Raw genomic sequence first — 20,900 nt, forward strand, 5'->3', positions numbered from 1 at the left:
TTTCTATTATTCTAAAGAATCCCAAACCTTTGTTTTAGTAGTCCCAGCTTAAAATATAAACACGCAAATTCAACAAAGCCAAGAAATTACATAAAGTACAATGAGCTATTTTTAACGCCCATCAAAACATTTCACAGTTTTACACAATCAGCGAATTAATCTACACGTGAAACCACGAATTTTGCGGTGAGTCTTGTGAAAAACGTGTTGCATACACTATTTTTTCTATTCCTTTCAATGACCTTGAAAATTTCGAAATTTGTTGCATCATTTCCCCCTATATTCGCTCGCTTAATGCGATTGCGAGGATGACGCAAACACATTCTCGCGTAATTTAATGTTTATTAAGTAGCATCGAATGTCGATTTACTGAAATTAGCGTTTGCGCTTTAAACTAATTTAGTTTCTTTTAGTTGAGTTGAAACGACGTGGCGGTTTGGATGTTTATTTAAATGTGAGTACTTAATTAGTATATTAAAGCACGTGTTTTATAATGGTTTTATAACCACGACTTGCCACTTGATTTTCAAATTTAATTTAAAATTTGACATTTATTGAGTTTCACTATCACTGAATTTTGACTAACCTAACTTAACCTCACAGCCATGGAGTGCGGGCACTACCGCCTGTAAAGTATGCAACCTCCCACTCTGGAGGATCAACAAATCGTGTCGGTCCATTTAAATACCATTAAAAGAGTTGTTTGGATATTATTTAATAATTTTTTGTATTGTAGTTGGGTTGCAACTTCTTAAAATGTATTGCCTTAATGATAATTTTGATCAGTGAATGGTAAATGTTTAATTTCAGCCAGAATACAAACTGGTATCTCTATTAATTTTTGGCATATTAAGTTAAATTTTGATAAAATCGTAAAGTTCTTTTTTAGGGATATTTATATACAACTTTGCAAAATCCATGATAATACTAAATACAGCAGATATTACACATTATACATATTATACAAATTCAATCTAGTAGGATTTTTTTAATAAAGTTATTTTCTTGTAATTTAATCCGCGTTAGGAATATTTCTAAAAGTTAGGTATTATTCTAAGAAAAGTTGTTTAGAATCGAATTTTAATTAATTTATACCAAATGCGGAGTTTTTAAACAAAAAAAAACTCCAATTTTTATTTTATCATATACTTCTTTTAAGCAGTAATAAATAATCAGAATTGGCGAACCAAAATGAGCCATAAATTCTTTAGTACATACAATGTTGTCTATGCTTTCTTACACAATTTTGAACCACTTTCAACTTTAAATTTTGAGTTCCCATTAAGTATAATTTTATGCGAACTAAAAAATAAACAAAATCATTTATTTAGCAGAAATGAACAAAATAATAATATTTCATTATCTATAATAATTAACAATCGAATTTAAAGATTTTAACATTTAAAAAAAAATCGAAATAAGAATTTTAAGTTGAAATTTTGTAAGGAATGTATTCTGAGCAACTTTTCCTAAAAATCGAAGATGTCAACACCAAGGAAAAGTTCACTTTATTCAAAAACTCGTGGACAATTATTTCAAAATTCTTTCTTCTAAAATTAAGGAAGATTAAAGCTTATTCATTTAAAGTACAAAGCACTGTGTTATTTTTTCATCTAATCTGTACATATTTCAATTTTATTTTAATTTTCATCGTCAAGCGACAAACGCTTGTAACTTTTTTTTGCGATTTTTAAAATAGCAAATTTGAAAAGTCGTGATTCGTTGGCGTTTTTTGACCACTAATTCCGCCAAAAGTGTCTTAAAATAAACAATTACTACTCAATGGCAGTATAGATAATACATTATTAAAAGATTTAAACCCAACCATAGTAAAACACAGTAAAAAATAATTAAATACTGCATCTAAACAAGGATTTCAATGGTATTTAAATAGACCGGCACGGTTTGTTGATCCTCCAGAGTGGGAGGTTGCATACTTTACAGGCGGTAGTGCCCGCACTCCATTATTCACATCTATTATATTTAGGTACAATTATTGTCGGCCGCAAAGGACAATTCAATTATATTGATACATTTTTTGTTCACGCAGCAATTTATTAAATACGAATCGTAAAATCCAAATTGACCAAGAACTTGACAGAAAACGGGTGACAGCCAGACTAATTAGTTCTGCCAATTCTTAAAAAACAAAATTTCCTACTTTGAGTTCTCTTATAGATATCTACAAGGTGTTTATAAATGTTTCTAGCATCAAGGGTGGCTATGAAATGTCAAAGAAATTTGCCGCTCATTACAAATGTGGGTTTCGATTTGTCAACTGACATTTACAGTTAACCTCAAACATGAAGCAAAGTAAGTTTTGAGAAATAAACTGTCCCAGTTGTGGTTTAAAATCTAAAAATTGAAAACTTGGGCACAAAACTGTAACTAAAACGTCATTGAAGTAAGTAACACTATAAATAATTTTTACGATAGTTAAATTCACTATGAAAACAAAGCGGCAAAATAGTTTATTAAACACGAATCGTAAAATCCAAATTGACCAAGAACTTGACAGGAAACAAGTGACAGCCAGACTAATTAGTTCTGCCAATTCTTAAAAAACAAAATTTCCTACTTTGAGTTCTCTTATAGATACCTATAAACGACTCCAAATTGAGTACTTTAATGGACCTATTAAAGTGGCAAATTCGAAAATAATATTTAATGGTGCGTTATGATCACATTAGAGCCACTTAAATTCGCTGATAACTGATACGAATAAAATCGATAATTATTTGTTTGTAGTTTCAGACGATTCAATGTCGCAGCCGGACGAAAATAAAGTCTGGCCGCAACTCCTCGCAGTCATCACAGGTAAATTCTTGTTAAAATCGAGTGAAATTTTGTTAAGTTAAGAGTTTCTTCAGCTAATGTTTGCGTGTTCACCACCGGTCTCCACTTGGGATGGCCAGCACCATCACTCCCCAAACTCTTCAGCGATGAGTACCCGTTCGAAGTCAGCAAAGCTGAAGGCTCGTACGTCACCATCACCGGAAACGTGGGGAATATCTGTGGAGGCTTCGTCTGCTACCTCCTTCTGGATCGACTCGGAAGAAAGAAATCCTTCTTGTTCGCTGTGGTACCTCAAGTTGGTTCTTTTGTGAGCTTCGTTCTTTCGTACCACGTCAAGGAGCTGTTGTACCTGGCGCGATTTCTCGGAGGCGTGGGCGAAGGAATGTCCATCACAGTGTCGTACCTCTACGTCGGCGAGATCACCGAGCCAAGAGTCCGCGGTACTTTGTGTACTTTAGTGTCGATTTCTCTTTACTTGGGGGTGTTGTACATCAACTTGATCGGGTCGTACTTGAGCATTAAAGTCACCGCGTGGAGTTGCTTGGTTTTCCCGGTGGTGTTCTTGGTGTCGTTCTGGAGGATGCCGGAGAGTCCGTACTACCTCCTCATGAAGAACCGCGAAGAGGAAACAAGCAGAGCGTTGAAGTTCCTGCGGCACAAGAAGAACGTCGATGGTGAGGTGGAGAAGCTCAAAAGCGACGTCGCGAGGCAGATGTCCGAGACGAGTACCTTCAAAGACATCCTCGCCATTGATTCCAATAGAATGGGGCTCTTCGTCATAGTCGGCGCAAGATTCTTCCAACTCGCCACTGGTACTGGAGTCTTCAACTTCTACATCCAAATCCTCCTCAGGGAAGCCACCGATGCCGTCACTCCTGAGGTCGGCGCCACCATCATCCTCCTCATCCAACTGGTGATGACTGGAGTTTCAACAATCACAGTGGACAAGTGGGGGCGCAAACCTCTTCTTCTTTTCTCCTCCATCGGGTGCTTCTTGGATTTAACCATCGAGACGATTTTCTTCGTTTTGAAAGAACACACTGATGTTGATCTCTCGACAGTCAGTTGGTTACCTCTGGCTCTTCTGATGGTACAAATTGTTATTTATTCAGTGGGTTTCGGTGTGATTGTCAGTGTCTTGAACGGAGAGATGTTTTCGGCGAGTGTTAAGAGCAAAATGTCGTGTTTGGTTAATGCAGCTTACGCTTTGATGACTCTTGGATTTACCAAGTACTACCAAGCGACTGCTGATGGTCTGGGATTGTCGGTACCATTCGGTACTTTTGCGATTTTGACGCTGATTGGATTTGGTTTTGTGTGTTATATCGTGCCGGAAACCAAAGGGAAGACGTTGGAGGAAATTCAGCAGCGATTGAAAGGAAATGTCGACAATAAAGTTGTGTAACATTTAGCGCTGAGAAGAAGAAAGTAGAGTACAAAATCCGAGTGTTATCGATGTTAGTTTATTAATATTATTAACAAGGCAAAAGTATAAATAAATAACAAAAAATTCGCAAAAGAATCAGATTATTTTGAAGTCAAATAAAAAATTTCCAAAGTTTTTATCCAGAGCTGTCTTTGTTAGTTTTAATGCTATTGAAACCAAATTTGGTGAGATTATTGTTCTTAATTTGCCCAAAAAGTGTTTCAAATTACAAAAACATAGAGCAGAAAAGACAGATTTTAGAATTTTTTATTTTCGGTACCAAGCAAAAAAAAATCCTATTGTGTCTTGCGACCTGTAACTTTGGCAGTTCTGACGCTGTAGCAACCAAACATAGGGAGCTTACTTCTCTTATTTTTTTCTAAAAACGTGCCAAATTACAAAATTGTAGAGCAAAAACAACAAATTTTAGAATTTTTAATTTTCTAGACTAAGCAATAGTTATTTGTTTTCTAGCCTTCTTTGTGTCTAACACAAAATTTTGTGCGGTGACAATTATTAATAGTTATTTATTTTAACTTTTGGTTTGAATTTGAAACGTTCCCCTCATTTAGGGGAATTTCATCAGCTGGAAAATAGGTTGGTAGCACCCCATTCAAATCAAACGATTGCAGATTAATTTAAATTCAAATGTATTTCAACAAATTTTTGTGGTATTTTTGTTTAACTAATCTACCTTTATTATTTTCGAAGGTCATTGTCCTGCAAATCGGCACACAAATTGACACAATTAACATTTATGCAGCGATGCCAACTTGCAAAATAAAACCAACTATTCGAAATGTCACGTTTGACTGCCTAGACATTCAAAAAATGAGTATCACAAATGCCATGAAAAGTGACGGAGGCGTACAAAAAAATTTCAATTTTGTTTTGCAACCTTTAACTTTGGTAATTCAAATACTACAAGCACTAAATTCGATAAGCTTATTATTTCTAATTGCTCAAAAAAGTGTGTCAAATTACAAAATGATAGGAGTGAAAATTTCTTTTTTATTTTTTTATATTTTGGGCCAACTAAAATGTTTTTTATTTTGTTTTACACCCTGTAATTCTGATAGTTGTAATGCTACAGCAATAAAATTTGATGACATTGTTAATCTTAATTTTCCAAAAAACATGCCAAGTTTGTATTGTGGAAAATACAAATTTTAGAATTGTTTATATTCTGTCCAAAGCAAAAACTTTTTTAATTTTTTTTACTACCTGTAACTTTACTAGTTCTAATGCCACAGCAACCAAATTTGGTAAGCTTATTATTCTTAATGTGCCAAAAAAATGTAGCAAATGACAAAATTAGAGAAAAAAAAAACACAAATTTGAGATTTTTTTATTTTTGGGCGAATTCAAAATCTTTCTATTTGTTTTAAAACTTGCAACTTTGGTAGTTTTAATGGCAGAGCATTTAAATTTCATAAATATATTACACTTCATTTGCTTAAAAAGTGTGGCAAATTAGAAAATTAGTGAGCAAAAATTACAGATTTTAAAATTTATTATTTTGGATACCAAACGAAAAATTTCTATTTTGTCTTGCGGCCACTAACTTTGGTAGTTCTAATGCTACAGCAACTAATTTTGATACATTAATTATTTTTTATTTCCTTTAAAAGGGTGAAAAATTACAAAATTATAGAGCACAGAAGAATTTTAGAATTTTTATTTTATTTTCGACAAAAAAAAAGTATTTTCTTTAGCAGTTTGTAACTTTGGTAGTTCTAATGCTACAGCAACAAAATTTGCTAACATTATTACTTTTAATTTCCTCAAAAAGCTTGCTAAATTACAAACTTGTAGCGTAGATAGCATTCATTTTAGAATTTTTAATTTTCCGAAACAAGCAAAAAAATTTCTATTTTGTTTTGCGACCCATAATTTTAGTAGATCTAATGTTTCAACAGGTAAATTTGGTAAAATTATTACTCTTAATTTCCTCAAAAAACTTGCTAGATTACAAAACTGTAGAGCAAAAAAGACAAATTTTAGAATTTTTTATATTTTGTAAGAAAAAATTTTTTTTTACTACATGAAACTTTGGTAGTTCTAATTTCACAGCATTCAAATTTAATGAGCTTATTATTCTTAATTTACCAAAAAAGTGTGGCAAATTACAAAAGTGTAAAATAGAAAATACATATTTTAGATTTTTTTTATTTTTAAGGGAATGAAAAATTTTATTTTAAAACTTTTAATTTTAGTAGTTCTAACCAAATTTGCTACGTTTAATACTCTTAATTTGCTTAAAAAGAATTTTCTATTTTTGGTACCAAGCAAATAAACTTTTTTTTTGTTTTACCACCTGTATCTTTGGTAGTTCTAATGTTACAAACAGCAACATATTACTCCATATTTACTCAAAAAGGGTAACATATTGTAAAATTATAAAGAAGCACACACAAATTTTAAATTTAAGATTTTTTTAGTTTCTAGACGAACAAAAAAATTTTCTATTTTGTTTTGTACCCTGTAATTGTGATAGTTTTTACTAATTTACTAATTTAACTAATTTACTAATTTACTGAAAAATCGTGCCAAACTAAAAATTTTTAGAGCGGAAAAGAAAAATTTTAGAATTATTTATTGCGAAGCAAAAACTTTTTTAATTTTTGTAACTATCTATAACTTTGGTAGTTCTAATGCCACAGCAACTAAATTTGGTGAACTTAATACTCTCAATTTACTCAAAAAGTGGGCCAAAATACAAAAATATACGGCAACACAGACAAAATATAATTAGTTTCAATAAAGTAAAAAAAAAAAGCAAATTTAAAATAATCCTAATTTCAACTTTAGCGGACACGGAAAACGGAAATTCGGGCAGCAAGACTAGAAAAATCCAAATTGAATTTTAATCTCCATTTCAACTTTAATCCGACCCTGTCCCTAAATTTCTATTAGTAGAGAAAAAAAACATTCACCTTGATAGCTGAAAAAGTATCACGCATTATGATAACAGGAACTTTCGACGACGTGTCGTTGGCAATACTGTCTAATACTGGATGGTGGTTGTCACTTTGATTAAACTAAAACTATTAATTTCGCCGACAAACGTGGCAAACAAATAATTTTTTAGCTTCTCATTTTTTATAGAAAAGTAAAGAAAAAAGGGGAAATAATTTCAAGAAGTTATCAAATTGTTAAAATGAGTTTTGTTAGTGTAAAAATAATTAATTGTCAAGAAAAATTATAGTTTAATGTCAACACGTGTCGCCACGTGCCGAACCACTCAAACACGAATAATTTTTGGTCAACTTTATAAATAAAAAATTCTAAAATTCTTACTCCTAGCTCTAAATTTTTGGAATTAGGAACATATAATTAGCGAGCTAAAAGTAGTAAGTTCTCAAATTTTTTTATTGTTTTGCCATCAAAATTAACAAAGTTGGAGAATTTAATACAAATGGGGACTTTCTTATTTGCGCGGAAAATAAAAGTTTCTAAAATTTCTTTTTCTTGCTCTAAAATTTTTTAATTTTGTACATTCAAAAGTCGTGTCAAAACTAGTAACTTGTCTAAATTTCAACGACTTTGCATTAAAACCAACAAAGTTAGAAGACTTAATAGAAAAGATGCAAATTTTAGAGCAGCTCTTCAAATAAAAATTTGTAAAATTTCCGTGTTTTGCTCTAAACTGATCTAATTTTGCACAATTAAAAGTCGTGTCACAACTAGTACTGCCACCAAATTTCAGTAATTTTTTGTTAAAATGAACAAAGTTACGAATCTTAATAGTAAAAGTACATCTTTTAATTCAGCTGTTCAACAAAATTTTTTCTTAATTTCTGTTTTTTGCTCAAAAATGTTCTAATTTTGTATAATTAGAAGTCAAATTATAACTAGTATTGCCTCCAATTTTCACCGATTTCTCATTTAAAACAGCAAAGTTACGAATCCTAATAGAGTAGAGCAAAAATGACCAATTTTACAATTTTTAATTTTCTAGACCAATCAAAAAAATTTTCTATTTTGTTTTGCAACCTGTAACTTTGGAAGTTCTAATACTACATCAACTAAATTCGATGGGCTTATTATTCCTAACTGTTCAAAAAAGTGTGTCAAATTACAAAATGATAGCAGAGAAAAGACAAATTTTAGAAATTTTTTATATTTTGAGCGAATTAAAAAAATTTCTATTTTAGTTTTTAACTTATAACTTTAGTAGTTCTAATGCTACAACAACCAAAAACGGTAAACGTATTACTCTTCATTTGCTCAAAAAAAAATGAGACAAATTTGAAAATTATAGAGAAGAATTTTTTTTTAGCATTTGTTGTTTTCGGTAGCAAACAAAAAAATTTCTATTTTGTTTTGCGACCAGTAATTTTAGTAGTTCTAATTCTATAGCAACCAAACTTTGTGAGCTTACTACTCTTCATTTGCTCAAACGGAGTACCAAATTACAAAATAGTAGAGCTTAAAAGACAAATGTTAAAAAAATTTATATTCTTACCGAAGCAAAAACTTTTTTCAATTATTTATGCTCCCTGTAATTTTAGTAGTTGTAATGCTACAACAACCAAACTTAGTGAGCTTTCTACCCTAAATTTGCCAAAAAAAACGTGCCAGATGACAAAATTGTAGAGCGAAATGATCAAATTTTAGAATTTTTTATTTTCCGAAGAAAGCAAAAAATTTTCTCATTTGTTTTGCGATCCATAATTTTTGTAGTTCTTAAGCCTCAGCAACTAAATTTGGTGAAATTATTACTCTTAATTTACTCAAAAAACGTGCCAAATTACAAAATTCTATAGCAAAAAAGACAAATTTTAGAATTTTTTATGTTCTGGCCGTAGCAAAAACTTTCTCTATTTTCTTTTTACCACTTGTAACTTTAGTAGTTCTAATTCCACGGCATTCAAATTTAGTGATCTTACTATTCGTAATTTACCAAAAAATTATAGCAAATTTCAAAATTGTAGAAGAGGAAATACATTTTTTTTTATTTTTAGACAAATTAAAAAAAAAATGTATTTTGTTGTGAAACTTGTATTTTTGGTAGTTCTAATGTTACAGCAACCAAAATTAGTAAGATTATTATTCTTAATTTGCCCAACAAGTTTGTCAAAGTACAAAATTGTAGAGCAAAAAAGGCAAATTCTAGAATTTTTGGTTCTCCGAACCAAGCAAAAAATTTTCTATTTTGTTTTGCAACCTGTAACTTTGGAAGTTCTAATACTACATCAACTAAATTCGATGGGCTTATTATTCCTAACTGTTCAAAAAAGTGTGTCAAATTACAAAATGATAGCAGAGAAAAGACAAATTTTAGAAATTTTTTATATTTTGAGCGAATTAAAAAAATTTCTATTTTAATTATTTAACTTATAACTTTAGTAGTTCTAATGCTACAACAACCAAAAACGGTAAACGTTTTACTCTTCATTTGCTCAAAAAAAAATGAGACAAATTTGAAAATTATAGAGAAGAAATTTTTTTTAGCATTTGTTGTTTTCGGTAGCAAACAAAAAAATTTCTATTTTGTTTTGCGACCAGTAATTTTAGTAGTTCTAATTCTATAGCAACCAAACTTTGTGAGCTTACTACTCTTCATTTGCTCAAACGGAGTACCAAATTACAAAATAGTAGAGCTTAAAAGACAAATGTTAAAAAAATTTATATTCTTACCGAAGCAAAAACTTTTTTCAATTATTTATGTTCCCTGTAATTTTAGTAGTTGTAATGCTACAGCAACCAAACTTAGTGAGCTTTCTACCCTAAATTTGCCAAAAAAACGTGCCAGATGACAAAATTGTAGAGCGAAATGATCAAATTTTAGAATTTTTTATTTTCCGAAGAAAGCAAAAAATTTTCTCATTTGTTTTGCGATCCATAATTTTTGTAGTTCTTAAGCCTCAGCAACTAAATTTGGTGAAATTATTACTCTTAATTTACTCAAAAACCGTGCCAAATTACAAAATTCTATAGCAAAAAAGACAAATTTTAGAATTTTTTATATTCTGGCCGTAGCAAAAACTTTTTCTATTTTCTTTTTACCGCTTGTAACTTTAGTAGTTCTAATTCCACGGCATTCAAATTTAGTGATCTTACTGTTCGTAATTTACCAAAAAATTATAGCAAATTTCAAAATTGTAGAAGAGGAAATACATTTTTTTTTATTTTTAGACAAATTAAAAAAAAATCTATTTTGTTGTGAAACTTGTATTTTTGGTAGTTCTAATGTTACAGCAACCAAAATTAGTAAGATTATTATTCTTAATCTGCCCAACAAGTTTGTCAAATTACAAAATTGTAGAGCGAAAAAGGCAAATTCTAGAATTTTTAGTTCTCCGAACCATGCAAAAAATTTTCTATTTTGTATTGCGACCCGTAATTTTGGTAGTTCTAATGCTTCAGCAACTAAATTCGGTAAGATTATTACTCTTAATTAACTCAAAAAAGTGCCAAAACAAGTTTCGATAAAGTATAAAAAAATAACATAAAATCTATCAAGCAAATTTAAACTAAAACTAATTTCAACTTTATCGGACTCACAAAACGGAAATTCGGATAGCAAAATTGAGAAAATCCGAATTAAATCTTTATCTCCATTTCAACTTCAATCCGACTCTGCCTTTAAATTTCTATTAGTAGAGAAAAAAAAAACATTCGCCGTGACAGCTGAAAAAGCATCACACATTATTATAACAGTGACTTTCGACGACGTGTCGTTGGCAATACTGTCTAATACTGGATGGTGGTTGTCACTTTGATTGAACTAAAACTATCAATTTCGCCGACAAACGTGGCGAACAAATAATTTTTTAGCTTCTCATTTTTTATAGAAAAATAAAAAAAAAAGGGAAAATAAGTTATCAAATTGTTAAAATGAGTTTAACACGTGTCGCCACGTGCCGAACCCCCCACGTGCGAATAATAATAACTTGAGTCATTTTTGCGATAGAACTTCATTAGTTTTGTTCGACATCAAGCGATAAAGTTTTCTACGCGACACTTTAAAATGTCACTGATCAAAAACGGCAAAGTCTGGCCGCAACTTCTTGCAGTGTTAACAGGTAAATTTCCTCCTCAACCTCTTCAAATTTAACACTTTCTTCAGCGAATATTTGCGTCTTCACTTGCGGTTTACACATGGGATGGCCCGCACCATCCTTACCCAAACTCTTCAGCGAGGAGTACCCATTCCAGGTGACCAACGAAGATGGTTCTTACATTACCATCATGACAAACGTGGGGAATGTCTGTGGGGGCTTCACCAGCTACCTCCTCCTGGACCGGCTAGGAAGGAAGAACTTCTACTTGTTGATCACAGTTCCTCAAGTCGGATCGTTTCTTAGCTTCGTTTTTTCGTACCACCTCATGGAGTTGTTGTACCTGGGGCGGTTTCTTGGAGGAATGGGCGAAGGAATGGCAATCACCGTCTCTTTGGTGTACGTCGCCGAGATCACCGAGCCAAGAGTCCGAGGTGCTTTGACCACTTTAGTGTCAATTTCTCTTTGTTTTGGAGTTTTGTATATTAATATAATCGGGTCGTACTGCAGCATTAAAATCACCGCATTGAGTTGCTTGGTTTTCCCGGTGGTGTTCTTGGTGTCGTTCTGGAGGATGCCGGAGAGTCCGTACTACCTCCTCATGAAGAACCGCGACGAGGAAACTAGAGGAGTGTTGAGATTCCTGCGTCACCTGAAGAACGTCGATGGCGAGGTGGAGAAGCTCCAAAAGGATGTTGCGAGGCAGATGTCTGAAACCAGCACCTTCAAAGACATCCTCGCTGTTGACTCCAATAGAATGGGTCTCTTCGTCATGGTCGGTGCGCGCTTCTTCCAACTCGCCACCGGTATTGCAGCCTTCAACTTCTACATCCAAATTCTTCTGCAAGAAGCCACCGACGCCATCACTCCTGAGGTTGGTGCCACCATAATCCTCCTCATCCAATTGGTGATGACTGGAGTTTCAACCATCACAGTGGACAAGTGGGGGCGCAAACTTCTTCTTCTTTTCTCCTCCATCGGGTGCTTCTTGGATTTAACCATCGAGACGATTTTCTTCATTTTAAAAGAACACACTAAGATTGACCTCTCAACAGTCAGTTGGTTACCTCTGGCTCTTCTTATGGTACACATCGTCATTTATTCAGTGGGTTTTGGTGCGATTACCAGTGTCTTAAGCGGAGAGATGTTTTCGGCGAGTGTTAAGACCAAATTGTCGTTTTTGGTCAACACAATGTACGCTTTGATGGCTCTTGGATTTACCAAGTACTACCAAGCCACTGGTGATGGTCTCGGACTCTCCATCCCCTTTGGTACTTTCGCCGTTTTGACACTAATTGGAGTTAATTTCGTTTACTACATCGTACCGGAAACGAAGGGCAAAACACTGGAGGAAATTCAGCAATGGTTGAAACGAAAGAACGACCATAAATAACCTGCAAAGAAGTACCTGAGCGTACCTGTGAAACTTCCCTTTACTTAACTACATAATTGTAGCGCAGAAACACGTCCGAAATCACACGTTTATGTTGTAATTTGACAGAAAATGCTTGATTCCAAGTACCGTTCTTTCAGCCCGGCCCTGCACATAAAAATATTCGTTCAGAAGAACTAAAAGTGTCAAAAACACTACTATAGTAGTGATTTCAGGCGACGCAGTTGGTGACATTGTGTTCGACAGTTGTCATCAATTTGTTAGTAATTTTTGTTGGTAAGAGTTGGTAGCGAAAAAGTCAAACTGTGATATGCGTAGAAGCCAATTGTCCTCTCTTTTGAAACACATCTTTAATTAAATATTAACTTGAGATTTAATGCACGCAACGTGTTAATATTAAATTTGATTTTACATTCAATTTTCCCCTAGTTTTCTCCCTAGAGTATTGGAAGTCTGATTTACACCCACAAATTTCGGAAGATTTGGAAGAACTGAGTATGTAATAACAACTTTTGTTTTTAATGGAGCACACTACACATATTTTTTCGATTTTTGAGTTTTTACAGAACTCCAACGATTAATTTAGTAAACGTTTTTTTCTTCGAAAGTTATAAATATACAGAATGTTTTATAAATAGATGGCAATCCGCAAACTTTGGATTTTCTGAAGAGAGATTCTGAAGATTTTTTGCTTTTAAAGTGTTTCGTTTACCAATTAAAGCTTAAATGAGTTAGGGAAAAAAACTAAAAAAACACAATTTTAGAACAAGCAATAAAAATTTCATAATATTTTAACTTTCGGGACTCCAAAATTCAAATTTTTCATTTACCATCTGTAAATCAATGAAATTTAATGCAGTTTTTACTTTAGAATTGCTTATTAAGTGAGTTTAATTTCAAAATTTTAGAACAAATCAAAAATTAAAAACAAAATTCTATTGGAATGAGCCCAAAATCCAAAATTTTCAATTAACGTCTGTGGTTCCCACAATTTTAACGATAAAGCAAAGAAATTTGGTGAAGTTGCTACTTTAAAAATGCTTATTAAGTGAGTTTAATTTCAAAATTTTCGTCTGTTGGAGCGTGTGACGTCAGAGTGATGTGATTAACACTCTGAGATTCGCCAGAGTGTTGTTGCGTTTATGAACGGTTTTCGTGGTTATTTAAATGTTCGACAAATAGGTACATCACCTCTATACAAAACGCAATTTTAGCGAAAATTCATGACTAAAACTATGCCAAATTTTTGATATTGATATCTCGCTTATTTTTTCGAGTAAACTTGAGTTATTATACATCAGTGAACGCAGAATTTTATGCAGATTCCAAATCTGGGATTTAAATTCAGATCCGACAACAAATAACCGAGTTATGGTCGATCAAAGTTTTGGAAAGTTGATTTTCACTTTTTCTCATTTTTCCTAATTTTTAAAGTCAAATATCTCGGAAACTATTTGAGATATTGAGATGCGGTTTGCGCCATCGTTTTTCTCGGCTTATTTTACGTCAGAAAATGTTCTCAAAAGCCCAAAAGTCGACAGTCGATTTTTTGCGAAAAAAAATGGCGACTCAAACGATGAAAATTTTTCATTTTTTTTATTTGTGACCATAACTCGTAAACTATTTCTCCTATAGATCTCAAATTTGGCCAGTAGATAGATTTCGAGCTCCTCTTTCGACTGATGTGTAATTCAATGCTATTAAACGTGGTTTTCATTTTGGAAACATTGATTGAAAATCACCCTAAAATGATGTTTCAAAAACAGTTTTTGGCCAATACCTCTTTTATTTATTACGCCAACTCAACAAATTTGGGTCTCATTTTACGCAGAATTTTACGCTGAATTCAAAAACATTATAATTTTTTACTATTTTTCAATAAATAACCGAGTTATGGCCGTTTAAAATTTTGGGTTGTCGTCAGAGGCCCAAATTTTTGAAACTTCAAAACAATTCGTGCTCGATATCTCGGAAACTATTTCATATATTGAGATGCGGTTTGCGCCATCGTTTTTCTCGCAATTTTTTACATAAGAAATAGTTCTTTGATTTTTCAAAAGTCGAAATTTGCAAATTTTTGCAAAAATTCATGACTAAAACTATGCCAAAATTTTGATATCGATATCTCGCTTATTTTTTAGAGTAAACTTAAGTTATTATACATCAGTGTACGCAGAATTCTTCGCAGATTCCAAATCTGAAAATTAAATTCAGATCCGACAACAAATAACCGAGTTATGGTCGATCAAAGTTTTGGAAAGTTGATTTTCATTTTTTCTCATTTTTCCCAATTTTGAAAGTTAAATATCTCGGAAACTATTAGAGATATTGAGATGCGGTTTGTGCCATTCTTTTTTTCGGCTCATTTTACGTTAGAAAATGTTCTCAAAAGCCCAAAATTTGATAGTCGATTTTTCGCGAAAAAAAAATCCGACTCAAACGATGAAAATTTTTCATTTTTTTTATTTTTGGCCATAACTCGTAAGCTATTTGACCGATGGATTTCAAATTTGGCCAGTAGATAGATTTTGAGCTCCTCTTTCGGCTGCTGTATAATTTAAAGCTATTAAACGTCGTTTTCATTTTAAAAACATTGATTGAAAATCACCCTAAAATGATGTTTTCAAAACAGTTTTTTTCCAATAACTCATTTATTTATTAAGCAAACTCAACAAATTTGGGTCTCATTTTACGCAGAATTTCACGCTGAATCCAAAAACATGATAATTTTTTAAAATTTGTCAATAAATAACCGAGTTATGGCCGTTTGAAATTTTGGGTTGTCGCCAGAGGGTCAAATTTTCGAAGGTAAAGACTGAATATTTCCATTCACAGTTTCTACTGACTTCCTTTACGATTCTCCTTTCATTTAACACCAAATACGCGTGCAAATGCACTTTTGAATGATTATGTGACATGTGTCAAACTACTGGCTTGCCGAGTTGCCAACCCAAATTCATATCATTCATGCAAACAAATTCCCTAAATTGTATGTAAAAAGTCACCCAAAAACCCATTTTTAAAACGTTAAACAAAAAATATCAATGACAGGAGTCAATGACAGGAGATTGGCTTTTAAGAGGTTTTTAATCTGAGCGCCATATTTAGCACCCAATGTTATTCAAAAAACCGAATTAAAAACGTTGAATTTCGAATTTCCCACTGAAAATTTCAAAGTTGGTGCCACTGCAAACTGGAGAGTTGTCACGTCTGTCTAAACTAACCTCACTTTTTCAATTAACTTGTGCGCGGATAGTACTAAAGGTAAACACGGGTCTTAAAATTGCTTGGAAAAGACAAATTTGCACTAATAAGGTTAGTTTAGACACAAAGCGACAGATCTTCATTTCGCAATAACACAACCTTGGAAATTTCGAGCGGGAAATTTGAAATTTTACTATTTTAAATTCAATTTTATTACTAACGCTGTAATAACATTGAATTCTAAAAATGGCTGTCAGATTAAGAGTTCAGTGGAGCAAAATCCGCCATCAATCAAATTGAATTTGAAGGCTCGGGAGAGCGGGAAAAAAATAAAATTCAAATTCCCGTGTTGTTTTCCTATGATTAGCAACACCCGGTACATTTTAGAAAATCCACTCTGTTTATCTAGAACTGCGAGGGCCAGTTTCACCATCATTTAGTGGGAATTGAGTTAACCTGCCTATTAATTTGACGATTGATTGGTGAGAAAGGGTCACGTGTCACTTCAACAAGGTGTTTAATATTTCAATAACTTAAGAATTTAATTGAGTTGGTGTAAACTAAATGACATATGGTGTGGTTTTCTCCTTTACAATGCTGAAAGTCCTCGGCTTTGCGTGTAACCGCTCGTGCCTAAATTGACGTTTATTGGACTCGTGGCATAATTTATTATGTATTTATATAGTTTTGAAAGAAAAATTGATAAGTTTAAAAAGGGTTGACATTAGAGTAGACGAATCATGTGCGAAGTAGATAACGACCGTCCATTATTTATATTATGTTGTTCAAAGTCAGCTGATAATTTTTATAAAACGTTCTAGTAATAATAAAAAATAACAACTTAATGATAGTTTGAGTGCTTAAATGTCTCCGATGGACGAAGGTAAAGTCTGGCCACAACTCCTTGTAGTCATCACAGGTAAATTCCCATCAAACTCTTTGAAAATTTAACACTTTCTTCAGCAAATTTCTGCGTCCTCACTTGCGGCCTCCACATCGGTTGGCCCGCGCCATCACTCCCTAAACTCTTCAGTGATGATTATCCGTTCGAAGTCTCCGAAGATGAAGGCTCTTACATTACCATCATGGGAAATGTGGGCAACATCTGCGGAAACTTCCTCTGCTACTTCCTTCTAGACAGACTGGGGAGGAGGAAAACGTTCCTGCTCATCGCAATTCCTCAATCTGGATCTTTTATTAGCTTCGTTCTTTCGTACCACGTCATGGAGTTGTTGTACTTGGGGCGGTTTCTGGGCGGAATGGGCGAAGGAATGTCCATCACCGTGTCGTACCTCTTCGTCGGCGAGATCACCGAGCCAAGAGTCCGCGGTACTTTGTGCAATTTAGTGTCTTTTTCTCTGTATTTTGGCGTGTTGTACATCAACGTCATCGGGTCGTACTTGAGCGTTAAAATCACCGCGTTGAGTTGCTTGGTTTTCCCGGTGGTGTTCTTGGTGTCGTTCTGGAGGATGCCGGAGAGTCCGTACTTCCTCCTCATGAAGAACCGCGAAGAGGAAACTAGAAGAGCGTTGAAGTTCTTGCGGCATAAGAAGAACGTCGATGGTGAGGTGGAGGCGCTCAAAAACGACGTCGCGAGGCAGATGTCCGAAACCAGAACCTTGAAGGACATCCTCGCCATCGACTCCAATCGAATGGCACTCTTGGTCGTGATCGGCGCGCGCTTCTTCCAAGTCGCTAGCGGTACCTCAATCTTCAACTTCTACATGCAAATTCTTCTCGAAGAAGTCACCGACGCCATCACTCCTCAGGTTGGCGCCACCATCATCCTCCTCATCCAAGTCGTGATGACTGTAGTTTCCGCTTTTATAGTCGACAGGTGGGGGCGGAAGCCTCTTCTTCTTTTCTCCTCCATCGGGTGCTTCGTTGATTTGACCATCCAAACAACTTTCTTCGTTATAAAGGAACACACTGAAGTTGATCTCTCGGTGGTCAGTTGGCTACCTCTGGTTCTTCTTATGGTGCAGATCGTTATTTATTCCGCGGGTTTTGGAGCGATTGTTAGTGTCTTACAGGGCGAAATGTTTTCGGCGAGCATTAAAAGTAAAACGTCGTGTTTGGTTACTGGAAGTTACGCATTGATAACTCTTGGATTTACCAAGTACTACCAAGCTACTGGTGATGGTCTTGGACTGTCGGTACCATTCGGTACTTTCGCAATTTTGACGCTAGTGGGGGTTGGTTTTGTTTATTTTGTCGTACCGGAAACGAAGGGGAAGACTTTAGAGGAAATCCAACAGCGACTAAAACAGAAGGGGGAGAATACATAAAGGAGTGTCTCTCTGCAACTTTTTACTTTCTTTTTTTTTAATAAATGATTTTATGTACTCGTGTGTAGAAAAGCACTTTTTCTCCTCTGCTATCATCCAATCAAAACGCGACAAACTCTGAGTTATAAAATCTGTACATGTACATAACTACGCTTAATTTACTTCCACGCAGTCTCGGAAAAAATACAAATAGCTTTACAAAGTGTTAACATATCTCAAAAAAGTTTATTTTCGAAAAACGTACTTCTTATTGCGTATTTGCGTTCCGATGAGTGGATAAAGTATGGTGTTGTACTCGTGAGAATTGCCCATTTTTCACTCGATAAATTAGTCCAGTTGTCTACGACTCGTTCCTTAACTTTCGTGTCGTGAAAAATAACCAATTTTCTCACTCGTGTCACAATATACTACTTTTTTTTATTATTTTAATTTTTGCGCGCATAGTTCAAAAATTTCGAAATTTCACTCGCTTAATCAACGCTTCTGACGTAATAACTCCACCAAATTTCATTCTGATGGTAAAATATTTCTAATATTCGTTATAATTGTTTGAAATTTCTGATCCTTGTTCTAAAATTCTGAAATTAAACTCATTTAATAAAAAGTTTTTGAGTAACATCTCCACCAAATTTCATTGTTTTAACATTAAAATGGTGGTATCTACAGACGGAAATTGAAAATTTGAAATTTTGGGAGTAATTTTGAAGATAAAAAATTCTAAAATTTCTAATCCTTGTTCTAAAATTCTGAAGTTAAATTCACTTAATAAAAACTTTTTGAATAACAACTCTACCAATTTTCATTAATTTACCATTCAAATTGTGGGATCTGCAGCCGGAAATTAAAAATTTTAAATTTTGGGAGTCATTTTGAAAATAAAAAATTCTAAAATTTCTAATCTTTGTTATAAAATTCTCAAACTAAATTCACTTAATAAAAGGTTTTTGAGCGACAACTCCATCAATTTTCATTGATTTAGCAATAAAATTGTGGGATCTGCAGCCAGAAATTCAAAATGATAAATTTTGGGAGTAATTTTGAAGTACAAAATTCTAAAATTTTTAATCTTTGTTCTAAAATTCTGAAAAGAAACTCATTCAATAAGAAGTCCTTGAGTAAGAACTCCACCAAATTTCATTGATTAAGCATTAAAATTGTGGGATCTGCAGCCGAAAATTGAAAATTTTAAATTTTGGGAGTCATTTTGAAGAAAAAAAATTCTAAAATTTCTAATCATTGTTCGAAAATGGAAAATGTGGCCTCAAACTTGCTTGTTATGTCAACAAAAATTCAAAATTATTTGAAAAGAGACAGTTTTATAATAAACAAAAGTTTTATAATTATTTTCTAATAAAGAGCCTAAATTTTAAATTTGTAAAAGACCTTTGTAAATTAATTGTAAAATCAACCACAACCTGGAAGTTTGTGGAAAATATGACCTTTAACATGCTTACTAAATCAACCAAAATTTAAAAATTTTTAACAAAAGAGTTTAGAATTTTTTATTATAGGAAACCTAAAATTTTTAAATTTTAAAAAGATCTTGGCAAAATAAATTTTTTAACTGGACCACTACCTTGAAATTAATGGCCTTAAACTTTATTGTTTTGTAAACAAAATCAAAATTATTATTAAAATAAAAGAACACAAATTGCAGAATTTTTTTTTTGATAAAAAACGTAAAATTTTAAAATTTTAAACCTTTGTAAGTCTGTTATTAATTTAGCTCGAAATTTATGAAAATATGGCTTTAAACTTGCTTGTTAAATCAACCAAAATTCAAAATGATTAAAACCAAAATACAACTTTTAGAATTTTTTTGTTATTCTTATAGAACGTGTAAAATTATAAAATTTCAAAAAGACCTTGACAAAATTATTATTATTATGAATTGAACCACAACCTTAAAATTTTTGGAAAATGTGGCCTTGAACTTGTTTGTTAGGTCAACAAAAATAAAAATCAAAAAAAGGACACATTTTTAGAATATTTTTCTAATCGGGAACACAAAATTTTGAAATTTTAAAAAAACTTTTCTAAATCAATTATTAATTAGACCACTACCTTGACATTAATGGAAAATATGGCCTTACACATCCTTGTTAGATCAACGAAAATTCAAAATTATTTAAAAAAAAGACAGATTTTAGAATTTTTTTTCTTATAGAAAGCGTAAAATTTTGAAATCCAAAAAGACCTTTGTAAAGCAGTTATTAAATAGGCCACAATCTTGAAATTTATGGAAAATGTAGCCTTCCAACTTGCTTATTATATTAACCAAAATTAAAAATTATTAAAAAAAAACTCACATTTTGGATTTTTTTCTTACAGAAAGTGGAAAAGTTTTAAATTGCAAAGACCTTGACAAATTAATTATTAATTAAACCAAAACCCTAAAATTTATGGAAAATGTGGCCTTAAACTTGCTTGTTAAATTAGCAAAATTTCAAAAATTTTCAAAAAGAAACACAGATTTTGGATTTTTTACCGCCCAAATTAAACAAAATGTTATAATTTTTTATAAAAACTGTTGTATTTGAATTACTAATAAGACTGCAGCCTTGGAACTTTTTTCATTTAAGAGCAAATTTTCGAAATTTGAAAAAAAACTAGTTGTACTATGAGTGCAAAATTTACTAAGCTTGCCACGCTATTACAAAATATTAAATGAGCGAAACAGATTTTAGAAAATTTTGGTTTAGAAAAAAGTCAAAAATTTTGAAAATTTTCTGAAAAACTTCATAGCTCCGTTATTAATGGGATGTTAACTTTGCCATTTGGCGACG

The 20,900-nt window shown here is 32.7% G+C and overlaps 4 protein-coding genes across 7 annotated transcripts in view; 3 read left to right on the plus strand and 1 right to left on the minus strand.

Moving 5' to 3' along the window:
- The window catches only part of Lgr4 (Leucine-rich repeat-containing G protein-coupled receptor 4), a 154,548-nt gene that overhangs the window by 84,903 nt on the left and 48,745 nt on the right, over positions 1 to 20,900 (minus strand). The window lies entirely within an intron of this gene.
- Positions 124 to 4,217, plus strand: LOC148180600 (trehalose transporter 1-like protein). Of its 4 annotated transcripts, XM_088049833.1 has the most exons (4): positions 142 to 186; positions 414 to 454; positions 2,749 to 2,817; positions 2,871 to 4,216. In XM_088049833.1, exons 3-4 carry the CDS (start codon positions 2,763 to 2,765, stop codon positions 4,199 to 4,201), a joined length of 1,386 nt encoding a protein of 461 aa, XP_087905959.1. In that variant the 5' UTR covers positions 142 to 186; positions 414 to 454; positions 2,749 to 2,762; the 3' UTR covers positions 4,202 to 4,216. The 4 variants fall into 4 exon arrangements, with proteins under 4 accessions (XP_087905961.1, XP_087905960.1, XP_087905959.1 ...); XM_088049835.1 differs by lacking the exon at positions 414 to 454 and having other exon boundaries at positions 124 to 186; positions 2,755 to 2,817; positions 2,871 to 4,217; XM_088049834.1 differs by lacking the exon at positions 414 to 454 and having other exon boundaries at positions 133 to 186; positions 2,871 to 4,217.
- LOC148180601 (trehalose transporter 1-like protein) lies at positions 11,153 to 13,125 on the plus strand. Its single transcript, XM_088049836.1, has 2 exons — positions 11,153 to 11,253; positions 11,298 to 13,125. The coding sequence occupies exons 1-2, from the start codon at positions 11,199 to 11,201 to the stop codon at positions 12,620 to 12,622; spliced, it is 1,380 nt and encodes a 459-aa protein (XP_087905962.1). The 5' UTR covers positions 11,153 to 11,198; the 3' UTR covers positions 12,623 to 13,125.
- LOC148180602 (trehalose transporter 1-like protein) lies at positions 16,695 to 18,213 on the plus strand. The gene is made up of 2 exons (XM_088049839.1): positions 16,695 to 16,745; positions 16,790 to 18,213. Exons 1-2 carry the CDS (start codon positions 16,700 to 16,702, stop codon positions 18,112 to 18,114), a joined length of 1,371 nt encoding a protein of 456 aa, XP_087905965.1. The 5' UTR covers positions 16,695 to 16,699; the 3' UTR covers positions 18,115 to 18,213.

The sequence above is a fragment of the Gnatocerus cornutus genome, chromosome 1 (assembly GCF_029298725.1).
Source record: "Gnatocerus cornutus isolate USDA-ARS CGAHR chromosome 1, icGnaCorn1.1, whole genome shotgun sequence".
NCBI classification, from domain to species: domain Eukaryota; kingdom Metazoa; phylum Arthropoda; class Insecta; order Coleoptera; family Tenebrionidae; genus Gnatocerus; species Gnatocerus cornutus.